We start from the raw sequence: 17,053 nt of genomic DNA, 5'->3' as shown, positions 1-17,053 counted from the left end.
TCATAACGTGAAATAAAAGTTTGGCAGTTTGGCCTTGTGACAGGTACTGGGAGAAAATTTTTGAAAGATATTCTTATAACATATTTACCTACACAAACCCAATCTTTCTTCATTAGAATTTTTTGTATATAGAAAAGAGCTCTAGAATTCACAAATGGCAAAAGCACAGCTGCATGTACGATCCTGCCTGATACTTGTGATGAAATGAGGAGAAAGGAATAACAGAATCTATGCCCCAGGAACAGATAGAAATTTAAAGGGTAGTTGCAGCAGACATTAAAAAAAGCTATTTGAAAGACCTATTTTTGTTGCTAGGATGCTATTGCCATCCCTTAAATATTTATTGCAAGTTCTAGGACTGCTGGTGTAATAAAAGGCACAATGCTGGAATAAAAAGCAATTCCTAAGCAATCACAGTAGCTGCTAAAAGCATAAACCCAAATGGTTGCTGAAAAAAAGAAGAAAATTCATCCTAAAACTTCAGAAAACAGAAGATAAACTGAAATAAGTTTGTCTACTTTGACAGTTGCCTGTTTGTTTGTTTTTAAACCTAGAATTTTGGGGTCACAATTTTGTCACATCAGACAATAAAATCCATTAATATTACTAAAATTTTAACTCAATTTTCTGACAGATTAAGACATCATTTATTGTAATGTCTGTTTTAATTTTGTGCCTTCTTCTGTTCCAGTAGTGGAACCAGAGTGAACAATTTCATTTATTAATTTTCATGCACCTGTGCAATGCTGATGTTTAGACTCACAAACTGGCAGCCAGGGAGTCTTTGAAATAAAAAGACATCCCTTAAAAGAAGCAAAAAATAATTAAATTAATTTTGTGTGTATCAATTTTTGTAAGACCTCTGTAACTTCTTTAAATTTCGTCTTTGCTAAATATTATCTCTATATGGGCTCTGACAGTTTTATGTCATCTGCTGTTTCCTGTACTATCAGCTCCATATATTCCTGCATCTCTTCTCCTTTCCTTCCAAGTTCTCCATAGGCCATTCACAAACATCTCCTCTTACAATTTTCTCCTTGGTGCCAGGAGCTATGTTGCATGCTATTGCCTATTGCAGACAAAGTGTCATTGTATTAAACTTACAGCCTTGCTTTGCTCGGCCAGTTATCTGTAGTTTTAGCATATTCTCTATGGTATACCACAAGAATGTGACGCAACCCAGTATGCTGGGTTGCCCTAAAGGGAAAGGGGAAGAGGCATGCAGGGAAGATTATTCTGGACTTCCTTGTTTGAGAGGCTGCAGTGAACCCCAATTTACTTCAGTAAATCATCTTAATATTTACCGAAAGTAGTGGCAGGGAGCAGTCCCCACTTTCACCTTTGCCAAGGGCCCCTGGGATGTCTGCACATCCACACCGTCATGCCATGACATCTCTGGCAAAAGGCAATATCAGATTTTTTTTTTCCCAGTTAATGAAAACTCTGTGCTTCTAACATACCACTACACTGATTGTTTTGATTGAAGAAGCAAAGCAGCTGAAAAATTTTGCCATGATTGCTAAACATAAAGACTTCTCTGCCCTGCAACTAGCTGAAGAGGTGGCGTCAGATGATGATCCATAATGTATCTGAGAAGAATGCCAGAAGCCACTGCTATGCAATTATTTCATCAATGACATTGAGCCTTTGTTATTTGCAGTCATACTAAAAATGTGCATACTGTAAAGCTTTGCTTTAGATTTAGAGAATTTATGTTTTTATGGAGATGACAAGTAATTTATTAGGTTACCACTTCAGAATTTCTAATGTTGACTTTCTTCATCTATAGTTTCTAGGTTTTGTTCACCATGACAGATTAGTAGGAATGTATTATGTGTATCTGCCTTTAGAACTGCTTTTTGGTTTGGGGCAGAAGTATTTGGCAAAAAATCATTAACATGCTAAATAGTGCTTTTTTCAATTATATGAAGTAATCTTAAATAATAACTCTGCACAGAAATGCTGAATGTCTTGATGTTTAGATGTTATGACCATCAGGGGCATGATGATCCAGGTATTTTTCTTGACCTATAGAAAACAGGGAGCTGGCTTGCTGCATAAAGTTATTTCATCTGGTCGTACATTTTAATGCATGTATTTTTTAAGATGATAAATGTATAGTTGAAGTATCTTCTGCATTTCAGCCTTAAAAAAAAAATCTATTTCAAAGGGCCTGTTAAAATAAATTTGTAGAAACTTCGTTTCTTGAACTTGGACAGATACATGGACAACTGTATCATGAACAGTGACTTTACAACCGAACTTTTGTATCAGGCTAGAAATCTGTGTAAATTTCTTGTAATTCAATGAAGGAACTGGGCATAAAGCAGAATCTAGCATTGATTCCAGTCCAAGTTCAAATTTCACTCTTCAGAAGTAACATGTAGTGTTTGTATACACATTACTGATACCAGGGTTTGCTGCTGTCCTTCCAGTCCTATAAAACAAAAGATGAGGTGCTCTCTCTCCAACTCTAACAATTAACTAACTCATGGCACTTTTCTGCCTTTGAAGGGCGTTAACGTCGGTATTCCAGCCAAGCTATAGTTCAGGAAATTACATTTTTCCTCCCTGAATTTCCAAATGGATAACGTGGCTCCAGTTCTCTGTTCAAGGCTGATAACCAGTGCTGCTGGAGGCTTTAGAAAGACCAGGTTTATAAAATTAAACAAGTTACTCCGTAAGCAGCACAATAAATGATGCCTGCTTTTTTTTCTTTTCTCCTGCAAAGCTCTGAGTGCCCCTAACCATTCTTCCACGCACCCCCTCTTCCTCGAGGGCCTCTGGTGCCCTCGAATGTCTCGCAGAAGGCCGCGGTACCTCCGGCCTCAGCGTGCCTTGGCCCTCATGCAAGCAGGCTGCGGGGAGCTGCTACCTGCTGAGGGAAACCATCTTCCTCTCAGAACTTAGGTCTTTCTTCTATCCTTGCCTGCTAAAGTTGGTGAAACTTGCAGTTTCCGAGGCCCCCCGGCGCCCGCATGCGAATGGCAGCCGCTAACGGCCCACAGCCCTGTCACGGGTGGGGAGGGAGCCAGGCGCCAGCTGGCGGGGCGGCAGCTCCCGCCGCGCCTCCCTCACCGCCTGGCGCCGGAATAAACGCGGCCCCTCCCGGAGAACGGCGGGGAAATACCTCCCCTGCATCCCCGGAGGGAAACGCCGCCGCTTCGCAGCGCGCCCCGTCCCCACCGCCTGGCCGAGGGGCGGGTGTCCCCCCCCCCGGGGGGGCCGGGGGGCGGGGGGGGGGGGGGACCCCACCCCTGGAGCCGCTCCCCGCCCGGCCGCGGCGGAGCGAGCGCCTCTGGCTCGGCCGGTCCCTCCTCGCGCGCCGTAGCGATGCTCCCGGCTTCTCTGCCCGCGGAGGCTGTTTTCAAGATGGCGGCCGCGCGGGCGGCTCTGCGCGGCCGGGTTCCTGCAGCTGGGTAGAGCACCCTCCCCCATCCCCCTTCCCCTCTCCTCCCTCTCCTCGCTGCACCCCCGGCGCCGCAGCGGGCCAGGCCGGGCCGCGCACCGCGATCCGCCGCCATGCCGGCCTCGGTGCATGCATGAGAAACGTCGCCGCGCTGGTCTTTGCCGCCGCCGCCGCCATGGAGGAGCCGCCGCCGCCGGGGAGGTCAGTACCCAGCGCTGCCAAATAGGGAGCTGTGTCCGGAGAGCGGGGCAGGCCGCCTGCTGCCAGAGCGTGGCGTGGGGGGCCGGGGCCGCCGCGCCCGCGGCTGCGAGTGCCAGCCGCCCCTTCTGCGCTGCGGGGGCACGGCCGCGGGAGCGGTGGGCGGCTGGGGCTGCCGTTTTAACCTTCCCACCCCCCGGTCCCTGCGCGATGCAAGAGCTCCGGCTGCTGCTGCTGCTTCAGCGCTTCTATAAAGCGCCCACCGAGTGAGAAAGTGCTTCGATAAGAAATCTCTAGTGGCTGCGGTGGGTAAGGCAATGTTTGTGGGCACTCTACAATTAAAAACAAACCGTTTCCTCCCCCCTCGTTGAGCAGCAGGAGCAAACGGGTGTTTCTGGGGCACTCGCAAAGCCAGCTCTCGGGGAAAACTTTTACCGGCAGTCAGGGCTGGAGCCGGTGGCTCGGGAGGGTGCGGGGAGGGGGAGCAGCTGTTGGAGCCCCCCTGGAGGCTGACAAAGTGTGACCTGTGCCCGTTGAGTTGTGAACGGTGGTGCTAAAAACGCTGCCTTATGGAAGGGTGTCTGGTGTTTATAGCAGCCGTGATTAAAACCAGGTAGGTAGGTTCTCTCTGGCGCGCCGATAAAACTGCAGGATCTTGGAGCATCGCTCCTGGCAACGTTGCAGCCGGTATTTGTCAGAAGATACAGTTTAAAAAAAAAAAAAGCAGCCCAACAACTTCCACAGACGGCTAGCGTTATGATGCCTCAAGCTTTTTGCAACTGCTGTTACCTCCTGATTGTGCTGACCTGCAGATTGTTTTTTTGCAAGTCTCCCTCTGTGCCCTGCTGAGAGATGGGGATGCAAATTACTTCATGGTCTAGTGTTTCCAACCGGCTATAGAAGTGTTGCATAAGTCCAAGTTATTAATTCCTTGGCAATTATTTCTCCTTTTAAAATAACATCCTGTTGATGCACTTCACTTCTCACTAGGAGGCATTCAGGAAACGTTTTTTAAAACGCTTGTGTGATCAATTAGTACTGTAAGGCAGTAGTCAAGCATGTTGTATTCCAGGTGTGCTGTGCAAAAAAGCTATGTGTTGTCACGTTCCTGAGATCATTCTTGGATATTGCAAGCTACTGTTTCGTACTAATGTAATAAAAGGGAAGCGGTGATGCACTCCAGTTTGGATCGAGGCTATGGTGTTGAACAATGTCTGGTTTGAGTTTTCATTAATGTATTTTAATGATTTGTTTTTCTTACGTCATGAGAATGCCCAAACCAGAAGGTATATAACAGTTAATTAGATTTAACAGAAATATTAGGAAATATAAATGCCAGTAGGGCGACTGAATTTGTAAGCTTCCAAGTTCCTTTTTACAGTATCTTCAAAGAATAATAGCGCATGTTAAGCAGAAAATGATTTAAAATTAAGCTGGTACAACAGCATGACCCTAGACCTGGGCTGCCTTCATGTAGAAGAGTAATCTGCAGTGCCTGAATGGAAAACACCCAGGCATTTCCTGTCTAGGGCCATTTCTGACCTCTGCTGGATTCTGCTTATTAAAAGACAGTTTATGTGAGTCGGATGTGGGTGTGGATAGTGCGGTGGCAACTTTACCCAGCAAATGAAAATTGAATTAGTTATTTCAGAGTGAGCTGGTGGGTGGGAAGGAGATGTCTCAAAACAATTAGGTAGCCTTAATTTGTGTAGGGTAATGCGTGTACTCCACTGTGATTCACTTCTGTATGTACTTTGTGTATCAACTTCACATCTGCTTTAGAAGAGAACTGTTTCTCTGGCTTTATGTAGTACTGCTTTTTCTTAAAAGTAATACAAGAGTAAAGTGAAGCTGTTTCAACATGATTAAAGTTGATGTAAACTTTGGAGTTATTAGGTGTTCAGTCTTATGGCTGTGAGGTCGGAATCTTGTTGAAATCAGTGGGACTGTGTGCAGGCTTGGGAATTTGAAATCCATTTGGTGGCAGATAGCTTTTAATCCTGTTTGTAGAGTAAGAATGTGTTCTTGTGATAAAGAGTTCTGGCTAGCACTGAAGGGCGCCGGTATAATGCATTCTTTTTAAGTTAAATTTAATTCTGTTGGAGAAGTACTTGGTCATTCTCATTAGCAATACACCTACATTTGTTTAAAAGAGAAAGTTTATTGATTCATTGTTGTGAGACTGCCTTCTGTGTTGGAAAACTGTGTAAGGATTCTGTGTCTTGTCAGAATATAAATGCAATGGTACATTTTATAAATCTAAGGCAAGCACACAATATGTTCATGGCTTTTTTTTTTTAATTATATAGTCCTTAGTCCAAAGCATTTGATTGAGAATCCCTCTCCAAAAGCAAACTGTTTTTCCCAGGTCTTCCTTTCTTTCTTGAAACATAGACTTTGGGGTGGGGAGAGAGGGGAGGCAGCTCTAAACTGAAAAACGCTCAGGGAACTTATGAGCACATGTCGATTGTGAGATAGGATTGCACTTGGACATTGGACAGCCTGCAGTGGTTATGGGTAAATGAAAAGATATGACTAAAAGGTTTTGGAAAGAATTCACATTTAACTATCAATCCTTGTAACAAAGCAAACAAAGTTTTCAAGATAGATGTTTCCACTTAGACAATTCAGAATGCTAATTAAAACAGGTACATGTTTGGTGCTTCTTGGTTATGGCCTATAGGCTTTAAATTTTCCGAGCCCAATTTTAGGCTTTCCCAAGAATTTTCTGGCACGAAATCCACTATAGAGAAAAATGAGGCCTTAAGCATTTCCTTTGTTGGGATGCCAATTTTGGTGGCACTGCAAAGGCATGAAGAGCCGTAGGGCTACTCTAACTTGTGCCTTGATTGTTCGTAGCCCTCTTCTCCTGGCATATATCCAGCGCAGGGGGTGAAGGAAGGAGCAAGGCTGTGAATAAAGCAGGACAGAATTGTGAATTCCTCCACACTGGGGAATTTTTCAGTGGTCTGTCTATCAGATTTGTTTGCTCTATGATGACAATGAATTGGGCTGTCAGTCTGCAGCATCTGTTATTTAGGCGAAGCCTGAGGTCATGTCGTGAATTGTGCTCAACCTATTCTTCTGTTTGCCAAACTATCTGTATGACCGATAGTGTATCAGCAGTGAAAGAGTTTAAAACTATTTTATTTTATCAACTTAGGATCATAGCTTCGCTGGGAAAAAATGGTTTAAGTGTACAGAGTTTTACAATCCTTTTTTTGGGGGGGTGGGGGGGTCATGCATTTAAATGAGGTAAGATGTAATCTCTATTCTTCATGTATTGCATTTTCTTGTTTACATGTGCAAGATTGGGATGAATGACTGATTACTCCACCTACGCGCAAACACCCATGAAGTGCTAGTTGAGATGTCTTTGGCATTTGTAGCAGCAAGGATTAGTCTGCGTTGTGTGGCTGCCTGAGTTGTTTTTATGTCTGTTAATTAGTGCTGTCTGTGTCAAGGTTGGTTTTACTATTATGTAAGCTAGTGATATTGGCCCTTGTGGAATGCAAACCGTGCTGTGATGAAAAACAGATGTACTGAATTTAAAGGAAAGGATAAGGGATATGCAGTAATTTTTATTTTAGGGAGCAAATTGGGATTTTTAAAGGCTTATAAAGATTCGGCTTCCCTGACAACCACGCTTCTTCAATTATATACAAACTATTCTTTTAAACTGGATTTAAAATAGATTTAGAAGACAATTTTTTTATACTACTCACTGCTAGTCAAGTAGTATGTTGACTTCTCAGCACAGGAAGATACAGTTATCTTGGTTCTTATTTCTTCAGCTGTGTGGTTGCATTTGCTGTTGTATATGCCATTTATGTCTGCAGGGCTATTACTTTCATTAAGTTTTCTTCTGCTCTCAGGTGTTAACTGCATTGATGCGTTGTTTATCCTGTAATCTATTAACTAAATAATTTTTTAATTTTTAAAAATAACTTAGAAGCTTATTAATTTAAAGAACTGATAATTGTCCCATGCTCATCCTTGGCCAACTGCAAACATAAAGCCAAACCAGAATGTTTGCTCTTAACACCTGAGTTTGAGTGTTACTGTGTTGTTAAATGTGCACTCATGTCCAGTCCAAGAACCCTATATGTAAAATCACATCAGCTTGCTGTGAACCCTGGTCAGGTTTATTCTGTATCTAGACAAGATGGGAAATAACTTTATTGCCCTGATGAATGTCTGCTGCTGTCATGAGGTAGAAGGAGGAAATTAATTCTGTTCCTTCCATGTCCTGCTAACGTTTAATGGTATTGACTGTCTTATGTTGCTTTCTAATGTGGTATACATGTATGATTTATTCTGACCTTGGCTTATGTGTGCTGCTGGTTTACTTGCTGATGGCTTCTCTGAGAGTAGTATTTGTAAAGGTTTTTATCATTTTAGCTATGAAACATCCATCCAGTAAGTGGTAACAAGGCCACAGTTACTTATGCCTCTGTTACTTCTCGGTTGCGCCATAGAACTCTCTGTGGGCATGTCCATTGCGCATTTGGGATGCTCCAAATAGTTCACAGAGTACTGCAGCTCCGTTGCATGGTCTGGGTTTTCCAAAGGTCGTGGATTAGTAGTCCAGCATCCAGTGCTTAGGCACCACCTTCCACTAAAAACATATTTAACTTTTAATGCTTCTTTACCTTTAGGGTTCCTGTAGACGCTGACTTCATCTAAAAGATTAACTGAAACTTTGGGATCAAAACTAGTTGTCAGCTTTTTCTTGTCTAGGAATGGAACTTTCTGCCAGAAGAGTAAAGTCTGTGCATGGGAGAGGGGGGGAAGAATGGCCTGTTATCTTTTATCCTAGGTCTGTGTCTTTCCCAGTTTATCGCTGTTGTATATGATATACTTATAGCTGAGCCTAGCAGCCTAACGCTTTCTGTCGTAGTATCTCTTTTCCCAGTAGTATGTAACTTTTCCTGATGTGGTTTAAATTTTCCTGAAAATCCATCGAGATTTGATAGTATAGAATTTTCATAAGTAGTTATTAATTAAATATACTTTATTTTTTAGGTGTGTAGCTTGAGTAGCTTGAGACCTTGGGATCTGATTTGTGCATGTGCCAAGAATTTAACTGCAGCGCTTATCCTTTGGATTTATACTGTGCTTTGTAATGCTCAACCATCTTTACCTTAGTGATGAAAATGTATTTCAGGGCTTCTCATATTAAAAAAAAAAAAGAAAAGATAAAGTGCTGTTCCTGGAAATTGCAGTTTAAAAAAAAATATTTTTTTTCCCAAAGATGGGTTAGGATATACTTGAGGTTGAAAAAGTAGCACTAAGGATGAAGCATGGTGACTGAAACCAATTAACACTTTGGCATTAGTTGTTCTGAGGCATTGAAGAGGAGAGAGCTGGATACTGGCTGGGCTGGGTGAAGCTCTCTTAACTCCTACCGTTCTAACCTTTGATCCATTTGGAGCCTCACCTGGTAGGCTTAAATGTGGATACGTGACAAACCCATCAACATTTTCACACTTTTTTACACAGTCTGTTGTTCTTACTGAAATAACATATGGTACAGTTTTAATCAAATAATCTATTTGTGAATGGGGGAAAAAAAGCTCAGAGATGAAAGTGCATGCATATTCTCTAAATGCTGTTATGTCATAATCCAAACTTGCATGAAAATTTATAATAATCCAAGATGGAAAAATTAGTTAACCTTTCTCTGCTTCCAAATTTGCTAGTAAAAAAAGAACAGGAAGTTCTGATTATTATTTTTTTCTGAGATGAGAACATGAAGAACTGCCAAAACTGTTATAAGAGCTCTATTTTATTTATTTTTTGTACTTATTTCTAGTTGGTATAACTTGCAGAAGAAAAATTACTTCCTTGGATCATTTAAATAGGTCTCAATAGCTCTTATATCTGCTTGCAATAAAAAGATGTGATTAATACTAATTTGCATTTTGCTTAATTTATTTTTAGCTCATTGTTTGATGATTTCTGTTTGAAGTTTACCATATTTTTATACTAAGTTAAAAGGTGCTTCAACACCTTTCTGATGTTTCAGTAGCCTTTGTTACATTTTTCTGTGACTGTGTCTTTCTGTCCTAAATATAATAATCAAGCACTTAGAAGCTTCTGCCCAAGAATATAGGAGAATGTGGGGGAAAGTGTCAAAGTATTAGTAATTTACAAAACTGACTGTTGTAGTTTCCAGATCTTGAGAAGCAGAAGATTTTGTTTGAATTTCTCTTAAAAGAAATACTGCCAGTCAATACAGTAGGGCTGTAAGGAACTTTGTAATGGGGGGAACTGGCTACAGTCAGTCATGTGCTTGAAGCGTACTATAGAAATGAAGTGTGTTCACACTTGCTGGGTCCTTCTGTTCTAATTGAACAGTTTAATTAAGAGTTACCAAGGGTGAAAAGATGTCATTGGGAATTAATTAAAGATTAACTGTTTAGCTCTAAGCTTTACATTAGTCTTTTCCCCAATAATGACTTTTTTTTCCTTGTAGATTTCTGCAGAAATAGTGGTTGTTCTGTCACAGTGAAGTCTTGCTCCAAACCACTGCCAATCATGCAGCAGAAATACTTGCTTTGTACTTCTCTCAGGCCTTAGCTGATCTGGGATTTATTGTACTTGGTGCTTAACTGTTAGCAGGGCTGTTGTAGCGTAAACCCATAGTTTGCAAGCAGGTGGCAGGATGTATGTCAGGGCTTCATAGCAGCATTGGGTGTTTGCATTTGTGCAGCCATGCTACAGGTTAGTCTTCAAAGATAAACAAAGCATAAATAGTGAGCAAAGCATGGCTACTACAGGGCTACTATTACATTCTGACTATTTACCAATGAAGTTGTAGTGTTTCTGTAATTATTTCTGTGTTCATGACCCCTTGTTCATAGGTTAATTTATAAATAAGATACTGGAGTTATGTAATTCAGTCAGTTCTTGGTAGTGATACAGGTATTACCTTAAGCATCTTCCTGCCTAAGTATTTTGCTTTTATCATTACTGCAAGTAAAAAATTACATTAGTTTTGCAGCTGACCCAGACTAGAAATTACTATTTTCATCTCCTAACATCCTTCTCTTCCCCCCCCCCCCCAAACAAGGAATATCTGTCATATGAAACTTGCTAGCATAACATTAAGTACATTTGGTTGCTTAATTAAAATTAAAGTGGTTGAAGTTGGAAAAATCCTGCTAACAAAGACATTCCAGCTAAGCTGGATTGTTTTGGCAGCACCAGTGAAGGACCAGGGTCGGTACTTCCAGTTACTCTTGTGCATCTTGGGCACTGGTGACTTCTGGCAAAGTGTCAGTGGAAAGCAGAAAGGACAGTCATCATGGCATCACATCTTATAAATTGCTTCAGCTGCAGCCAGAAGAGAGTGACCGAGGGCACAGTTTTACATTACACTCAACATGTTGGAACAGCAGGTTGCTTTCTTCCCCTGGTCTTTCCCCAAGAAGCAGCCAAGCTCCTCCACTGCGTTCTTTCTGGATCTAGTAGTCATGTGTCTGTGGAGTTTTCACTTCAGCTTATTATCTGATGGGTAACTGATGCACCAAAAAATTAATGGGGTTTTTCCCCCATCAAATTGGTGACTGAGTTCACACGATTGTTGGCTTCTCTGCAGAGGGGCCAGGGATGCGCAACCTGCGAGACAAAAGGCACACTGTAACATGTTCCCCTTCTTGTGTCAGCTTACTGTGACTATAGTCTTGGTAGTTTCTGAGGCTCTTTACTTCATCGCTGTAGAAAATTGTGTGAATAAGCTTCATTACATTTCATACTCAATTTAGAAAGTTTTTTAATATTACTTCATGTTATTTGTGCTCTTACAAGCTTCTCTGCTGTAAGCTGTTCTAATGAAAACAGATTCTGTAGAATTTGCATCTGCGGACTTACTTGCTGAAAGAGAAAAGCGCTTTTTTTCAGTTAGCGGCAGCAGTAAATGATAAAACTACTACCTCTGTTATAAATAAATTCTACCGTCCCCTGCCCAAGTGCTACCTTTTTTTCCCCAGCACACTGGTTTTTCATTCCTAGACTATAGAGACAATTGATAATGTATCTTGCCTTTCCCTCATTCCTCTGGGAGGAACAGCTGAACTTGAATATGAATATTTCTTAAAACTGAAGTTGTTATACTATTTCTTCTTTAAAATGTTATTTTGAAATACTTAGTGAATACAGAAAAGCCCTAGTTTTCTGCTTTAGAATGTTGTTTTAAGACAACAACATGACAAAATATTTTTTCGTTTCCTCAGATTACTTCCAGGCATTATCTTTAGCATCTCCGTTTCCTTCAAACTTTCTTGTAATTTTAAGATAAGTTTCAAGGGTTTTTTTTTCCCCATTCATTTTAGCCTTGACATTGGTGTGCCTTACATAATATCTGCTTTTATGGTTAGACAAATTGATGAAAGGTTGAATGTGACCCTCATAAATATTAGCTTTCAGAAGAGATGGGAAATGGATGCATTTGATAGGTAGGATTAGCCACCTCCTGTAGAAAGGAAGAATAATGCAGATATAAGGGTGATCATAGGGATATACTAATGGAGTTAGAGAAGTGTGCTTGAAAAACAGGTCCTGAGAATGAAAGGAATTAGCAGTCTTGATTTTTACTTACCAACTGCAGGAAGAATTATGAGTGCTTTAGAGAACAATGTTTTTATTTTGTGCTTCCTCTCTTCCTTTTTTTTTTTTTTTTTTTTTTTTTTAAATACAGCTTTCATGCCAGAAGAGATGATACTCTGAAGCTCCCGTTTTGCACTATGAGATTGCTGTTAGGTGTTTTTCTGCCAGGGTTTATTGTCAAGTTAAGTTATCCAGATGCCTCTTTTCTAGAGTAAAGTAATGTCTCCAAGATCCTTGTGAGCTGGAAACTTGGAACACCAAAGCTTTTGTTGCTGCTCTCCCCCAGCTCAAAGTTGCTTTCAGTGCTTTTTGTTCTACTGGTGGGATGTGGCATGGGTCTGTGTGCCCTTCTTTTCTCTAAAATTTGGGAAGGCAGCAGGTAACAGATACTCCTTCCAGTTCCTTACCCGAAACCATGGGTATTCATTTGCCAAACAGTGATTTCAAGAGGGATAAAGTTTTTTTTTCTCAGGAGGAAGCCGATCCAGGCCTTAATAGAGACGCAGTGCTTTTTACAATTCTAATTGCATTCGCCCTTCATAATTTGAAAGCTTTTCTGTTTTTATAAGATTTTTACACTAGAAGAACTTTTAAGAAGGAGTGTATCTGTAATTTATTTTTGTGGTGGTGATTCTCGTTCAAAAAAACCTCTAAAACTTGGTGCTTTCCTATAGCTTACCCAACTTATCTTAAGGATAGCAAATTAAAAAGCCAGACATGTCCTTAGTTTCAAGTCAAATTTAATTATATTGTTAAAAATCTTATCAAGTATATTACCAAGTTTGTAACACTAAGTCCTATTAATATGTTAGTAGCAATCAGAAGTTATTGGTGATTAAGATTTAAGACTGACTGCTTGGAAATGCTGAGCTCAGGCACTTGAGATTCAAATGTGAATGCAAGGTCAAGTATCTCCATTACTGTATGTCAGTATTAGGTTTTAATGTGAACAATATTTTTTTACTGTCTCTGCAGGTATAGTCACAATAGGAATACATGACACATACACCATGTAAATGTCCGTGCTAGTCACAGAATTTTCGTATCTAGTTAACCAGGCTATTTCCCCCCCACCCCATAACACTGTGCCAAATTTACACAGGATGTATTTAGCAAAAAATACAGTTTTATTTGTACAAACTGTGAGCAAATTCCTGCTGCTCTGTAATAAAAAACAAATAATAAAAAACCCACAAGATTTGTTTCTTGATTTTTACTGAAGGCTTCCTCAGAATTGCACTTACAGTCCTTCTTACTTCAAGGTTTTTTGTTTCTTTTGCTGCCCTTACAGCAGTTTATAATAACTGCTTTGAATGCAATAGCTGCAAGCACGCACTTTTAGTATTCAAAAATGTAGCAGATCTTTAAGAGAAGACTGTATGCAAAATTGGATTTATAGTCCTTTCTGCTTTCAGTTCAGGAAGTTTTCAGAACCAAGTCCATTCATTTAAGTTTATAGCTTCCCTCAGAACAGGGAATCTTTAAAAGGCGATTAAAAAATAGGAGTGTGTGATGCTTTCATAATGTTGGAACGTAATACAAGTTTACACCAGATAGCAGTCCTGTACTTTAGCAGAATTTGAGTTCATTTCATCTTAACTTGTTTTCCTGATTAGGTTGTCTAATCCTCAGTCTTAGCTTCCCAAAGAGCTACAGGTTGATTAATGAAGTTCCTTCCCTGGGCTGTTGGTCCAAGAGTACTGTCACGTTCTCTTGTGCTATGCAGATAAATCGAAACCCAGTGCTGCCCCACAGAAGAGAGGTTAGAGCTGCTGATTCCAGAGTTGTGTTGTGTGTGGTGTTTAGCAGCTCTAACTGGATACCGTTTTGTTTTTCAGTTTGAACAGATGCAGAGATGGTTACCTAAAAATCCTGTTTGCTCTTTGCATTGCCAGCAGCTGCCAGATGACGACAATTTGCAATTATGTTCTTGTCAGAATATTGTTTATCTTTGAAATAGAATGGTTGCAGTTACATTTAGGGAGAGCTACCCTAGCTTTAAAAAGATTTGATTGGCAATGTGTAGCACTTATGTTTTCTGCTACCTTAGCCTGTTCTTAGTAATGCACATTGTCAATTAGTTGATGAAGCGTTGTCTTCCTACATACTTTAATTATCGAGCTGAATCCCTGTGAAGGAATTTATGTTTGAAAATTAGACACTTGCCTTTTAAACAAAGACACTGAGTGTCAAGAACGAGTAGTTGGTAGTTTGGTGGTGGACCTTGTACAGATCTTGCAGTTCTCTATATGGAAATGGCAGGGTGCCATGGGAAGTGTTGAGAAAGACCCTAACTGAAGTGTGAATGGTGTAATGCCTTTGATACTGCAGGAAGATGTTTACGGCAGCAGCCTGTGGAGCGCCCAGCTTCATAACTGTGGTGGTGGGTGATTACCCTGGCTACTGTGTTTTAATTGCCTAACTCGGATTTATTGCTATGTGCTTGTAGTCCAATCACATGACCTCTGCTGCTCCGATTCCCAGCAAGCTTTTAAACTGTGTGTGGCATGATAAGCAGTGGCCGAACCCGAGTTAATTATCTAAGTGCCTAATAAGTTCAAACTTCTGCTTATGGGGATCAAGGGTAGCTGTTATAAAGGGAAGATTAAAAAAAATGTTTTCCCCATATAGCTGTCACAGTTTTTAGCATGACCTCTTATTATTGGTTGTTACAAACTTTTAAAGTTTGAGTAATGCTTCAGTAAAGTGCAAAAAGTTTATACCGGTTAAAAATCATACTCTTCAGTGTGACTTTAGCCTACTTAATTTTAACATGTCCCCATGTGATCTTCAGTGGTCTTTTCATGTGTTCATTTATTTTTAATGATAAATGACTGTATTTTTTGAAAGGCTCATGGCCTTCATCAAGAGCAACAGTTACCAGACTTCTTGCTCCCTGTCCTGTTGCTTCAGATTTCACAGGCCAGTTTTTCCCCTCCTATTTTTGTTTGCAGGCCTTCAAAAATCTAGAAGACGTATCTCAGTTTTCATGACTGAGATTGTAGATATATTGCCAACACTTAGACTCAGTTAAAAAAAAAAAACAACCCCCCCAAAAAATAATAATCCTGTTGTCATCTACATATGCAAATTGAAGAAATTCTGTATTCTGTTTATTCAGATTCTGGTTGAAGTGCACCTTGGTGTAACACACCGTAGTTGTTGGAAACATTCTTGGTTATTATTTTTTTGTTGCATTTCAGAGCTGTCAAGATGTTTTGTTTGAGTTGTTTTTTTTTTTTTGCCATATTGCTCTTGCAACTCTCCCAGTATTCCTGATTTATGCATCCTGGCTACAGTCTCTTCTATATTCCTAGGGTAAAATTGATAAGAAGCATTTTGTTCATTAAAATTGGGGATGAGACCAGCCTGTAAACAGACTGATTTGAAAACTATGTGCTTCCAATTTTTCTCGTAAGCATTGGGTTTAAACTGTCCTTGGCAAATAGTAACTTCAGTTGTCACACTTTTAGCTTTCACTTTTTTGGGTATATGCCCGATTAAGATTAGGATGGTTTTCACTGGCTGTGGGGGAGAAAACCTGCAGTTCTTGGTAGCAAACAAGAAATCAGCTTTGATTAATGTTTCCTAACTCTGGTTGCAACAGTATTTAGGAACCAACAATTCTGTGTAATAACCAATACTATAATCTGATTTAGGTTTGCCAGCAGTGCGTTTTATAGGTTTGCAGATTTAATTAGTCTTTGGTTCATAAAAGTAAATAGCACACAAACATTACAAATGCTATGTCAGTAATCTGTTAAAATTATAACTGGTTTTAATACCAGAGGTTTTCTGCTGATGATCATGTGTGTCTGGTGTCATCTGGATGAGAAAAATTGATACCAGCATGACTAAGCTGATGTAGTTGCTTTAGTTCAGACCCTATGTATCTAGTGCATTGTTGCACAATAAGGCTTTCACTGATGAAACTGAGTCTTTGTGTTCACTGGCATTGATTTGAGCTCCGAGTTGAGATACAGCCTTTGCACACAAACCCTAAACTGAGCATGCTGAATTTTTAAGCTTGAGTTGCAAGCTGTGCCGCCTTCTCTCTAAGCAGACCAGCCTGCTCCAGTTAGATCATCTCGTCAGCTGCTAACAAGTGGTTCTGTAGAGCATGATTGCTGTTTTGTGATGTGACTTCTAGTGCTGCATGTTTTGTGATAAATCTGCTATGTTTTTTAACAAATTAAAGAATAGCTTACTAAATTACCCAGGATGCCCCCCCCTCCCCCCCCTAAATGTTAAGTAATGCATGCTGGATCCCACTGTATAGGTATGTATGTTACTCATGTGTGAGATTGGAGGGTGTTTTGAGTATTTTTGGACTTCATGCTCTCTGATCGAACTAGCAAGAAACAAACAAGGTAGTGACTGTTGAGGAAAGACCCAGCAGCCTGGTGAAGAGGTTTGATTGTTAGACTCTTAGCAGAGGTTACTCACTTAAAACCAAAACAAAACCAGTGTTTTCACTGGTCTTTTATAGCGAGGTAACTTGTCCGAGTTTAAAACTGCCTTGGAACTGAGACCTAATGTGTGTGCTGCAGGATCCGCTCTGCCAGGCCCTGCAAGAGCATCAGCACCCCACCCTGCGCCTTGCCAGGCCAGTGAGATCATTGAAAAAATAAATAGTTCTGTAAGCACTGGAACTAATGACTTCTTGTTTCATGTGGTTTAGTCTCTTGTGGTTGATTTGTCTTTGGCAAAATCAGAAGGGTGTGCTCTGCCTGAAGTTTTTTTCTGCAGTAGGGATGTTTGCAGGAGTTCTCAGAAGTAAAATTTTTCTGTTGTCCAAGAATATATAAACTTGTGTTCTGCTTTCGCAGTTCAGCA

The 17,053-nt window shown here is 40.5% G+C and overlaps 1 protein-coding gene across 1 annotated transcript in view; it reads left to right on the top strand.

Annotated features, from left to right (window-relative positions):
* Positions 1 to 3,452: 3,452 nt before the first annotated feature.
* MAP3K4 (mitogen-activated protein kinase kinase kinase 4) overlaps positions 3,453 to 17,053 on the top strand; it is a 75,425-nt gene continuing 61,824 nt past the window's right edge. The window contains exon 1 of the mRNA XM_010584481.1: positions 3,453 to 3,610. Coding sequence (XP_010582783.1) covers positions 3,543 to 3,610 — 68 coding nt within the window. The 5' untranslated portion in view covers positions 3,453 to 3,542. The remainder of the gene's footprint in view (positions 3,611 to 17,053) is intronic.

Source organism: Haliaeetus leucocephalus, unplaced genomic scaffold (assembly GCF_000737465.1).
Source record: "Haliaeetus leucocephalus isolate CR32 unplaced genomic scaffold, Haliaeetus_leucocephalus-4.0 Scaffold992, whole genome shotgun sequence".
Taxonomy (NCBI): domain Eukaryota; kingdom Metazoa; phylum Chordata; class Aves; order Accipitriformes; family Accipitridae; genus Haliaeetus; species Haliaeetus leucocephalus.
This window is presented reverse-complemented; position numbering and strand designations above follow the sequence as displayed.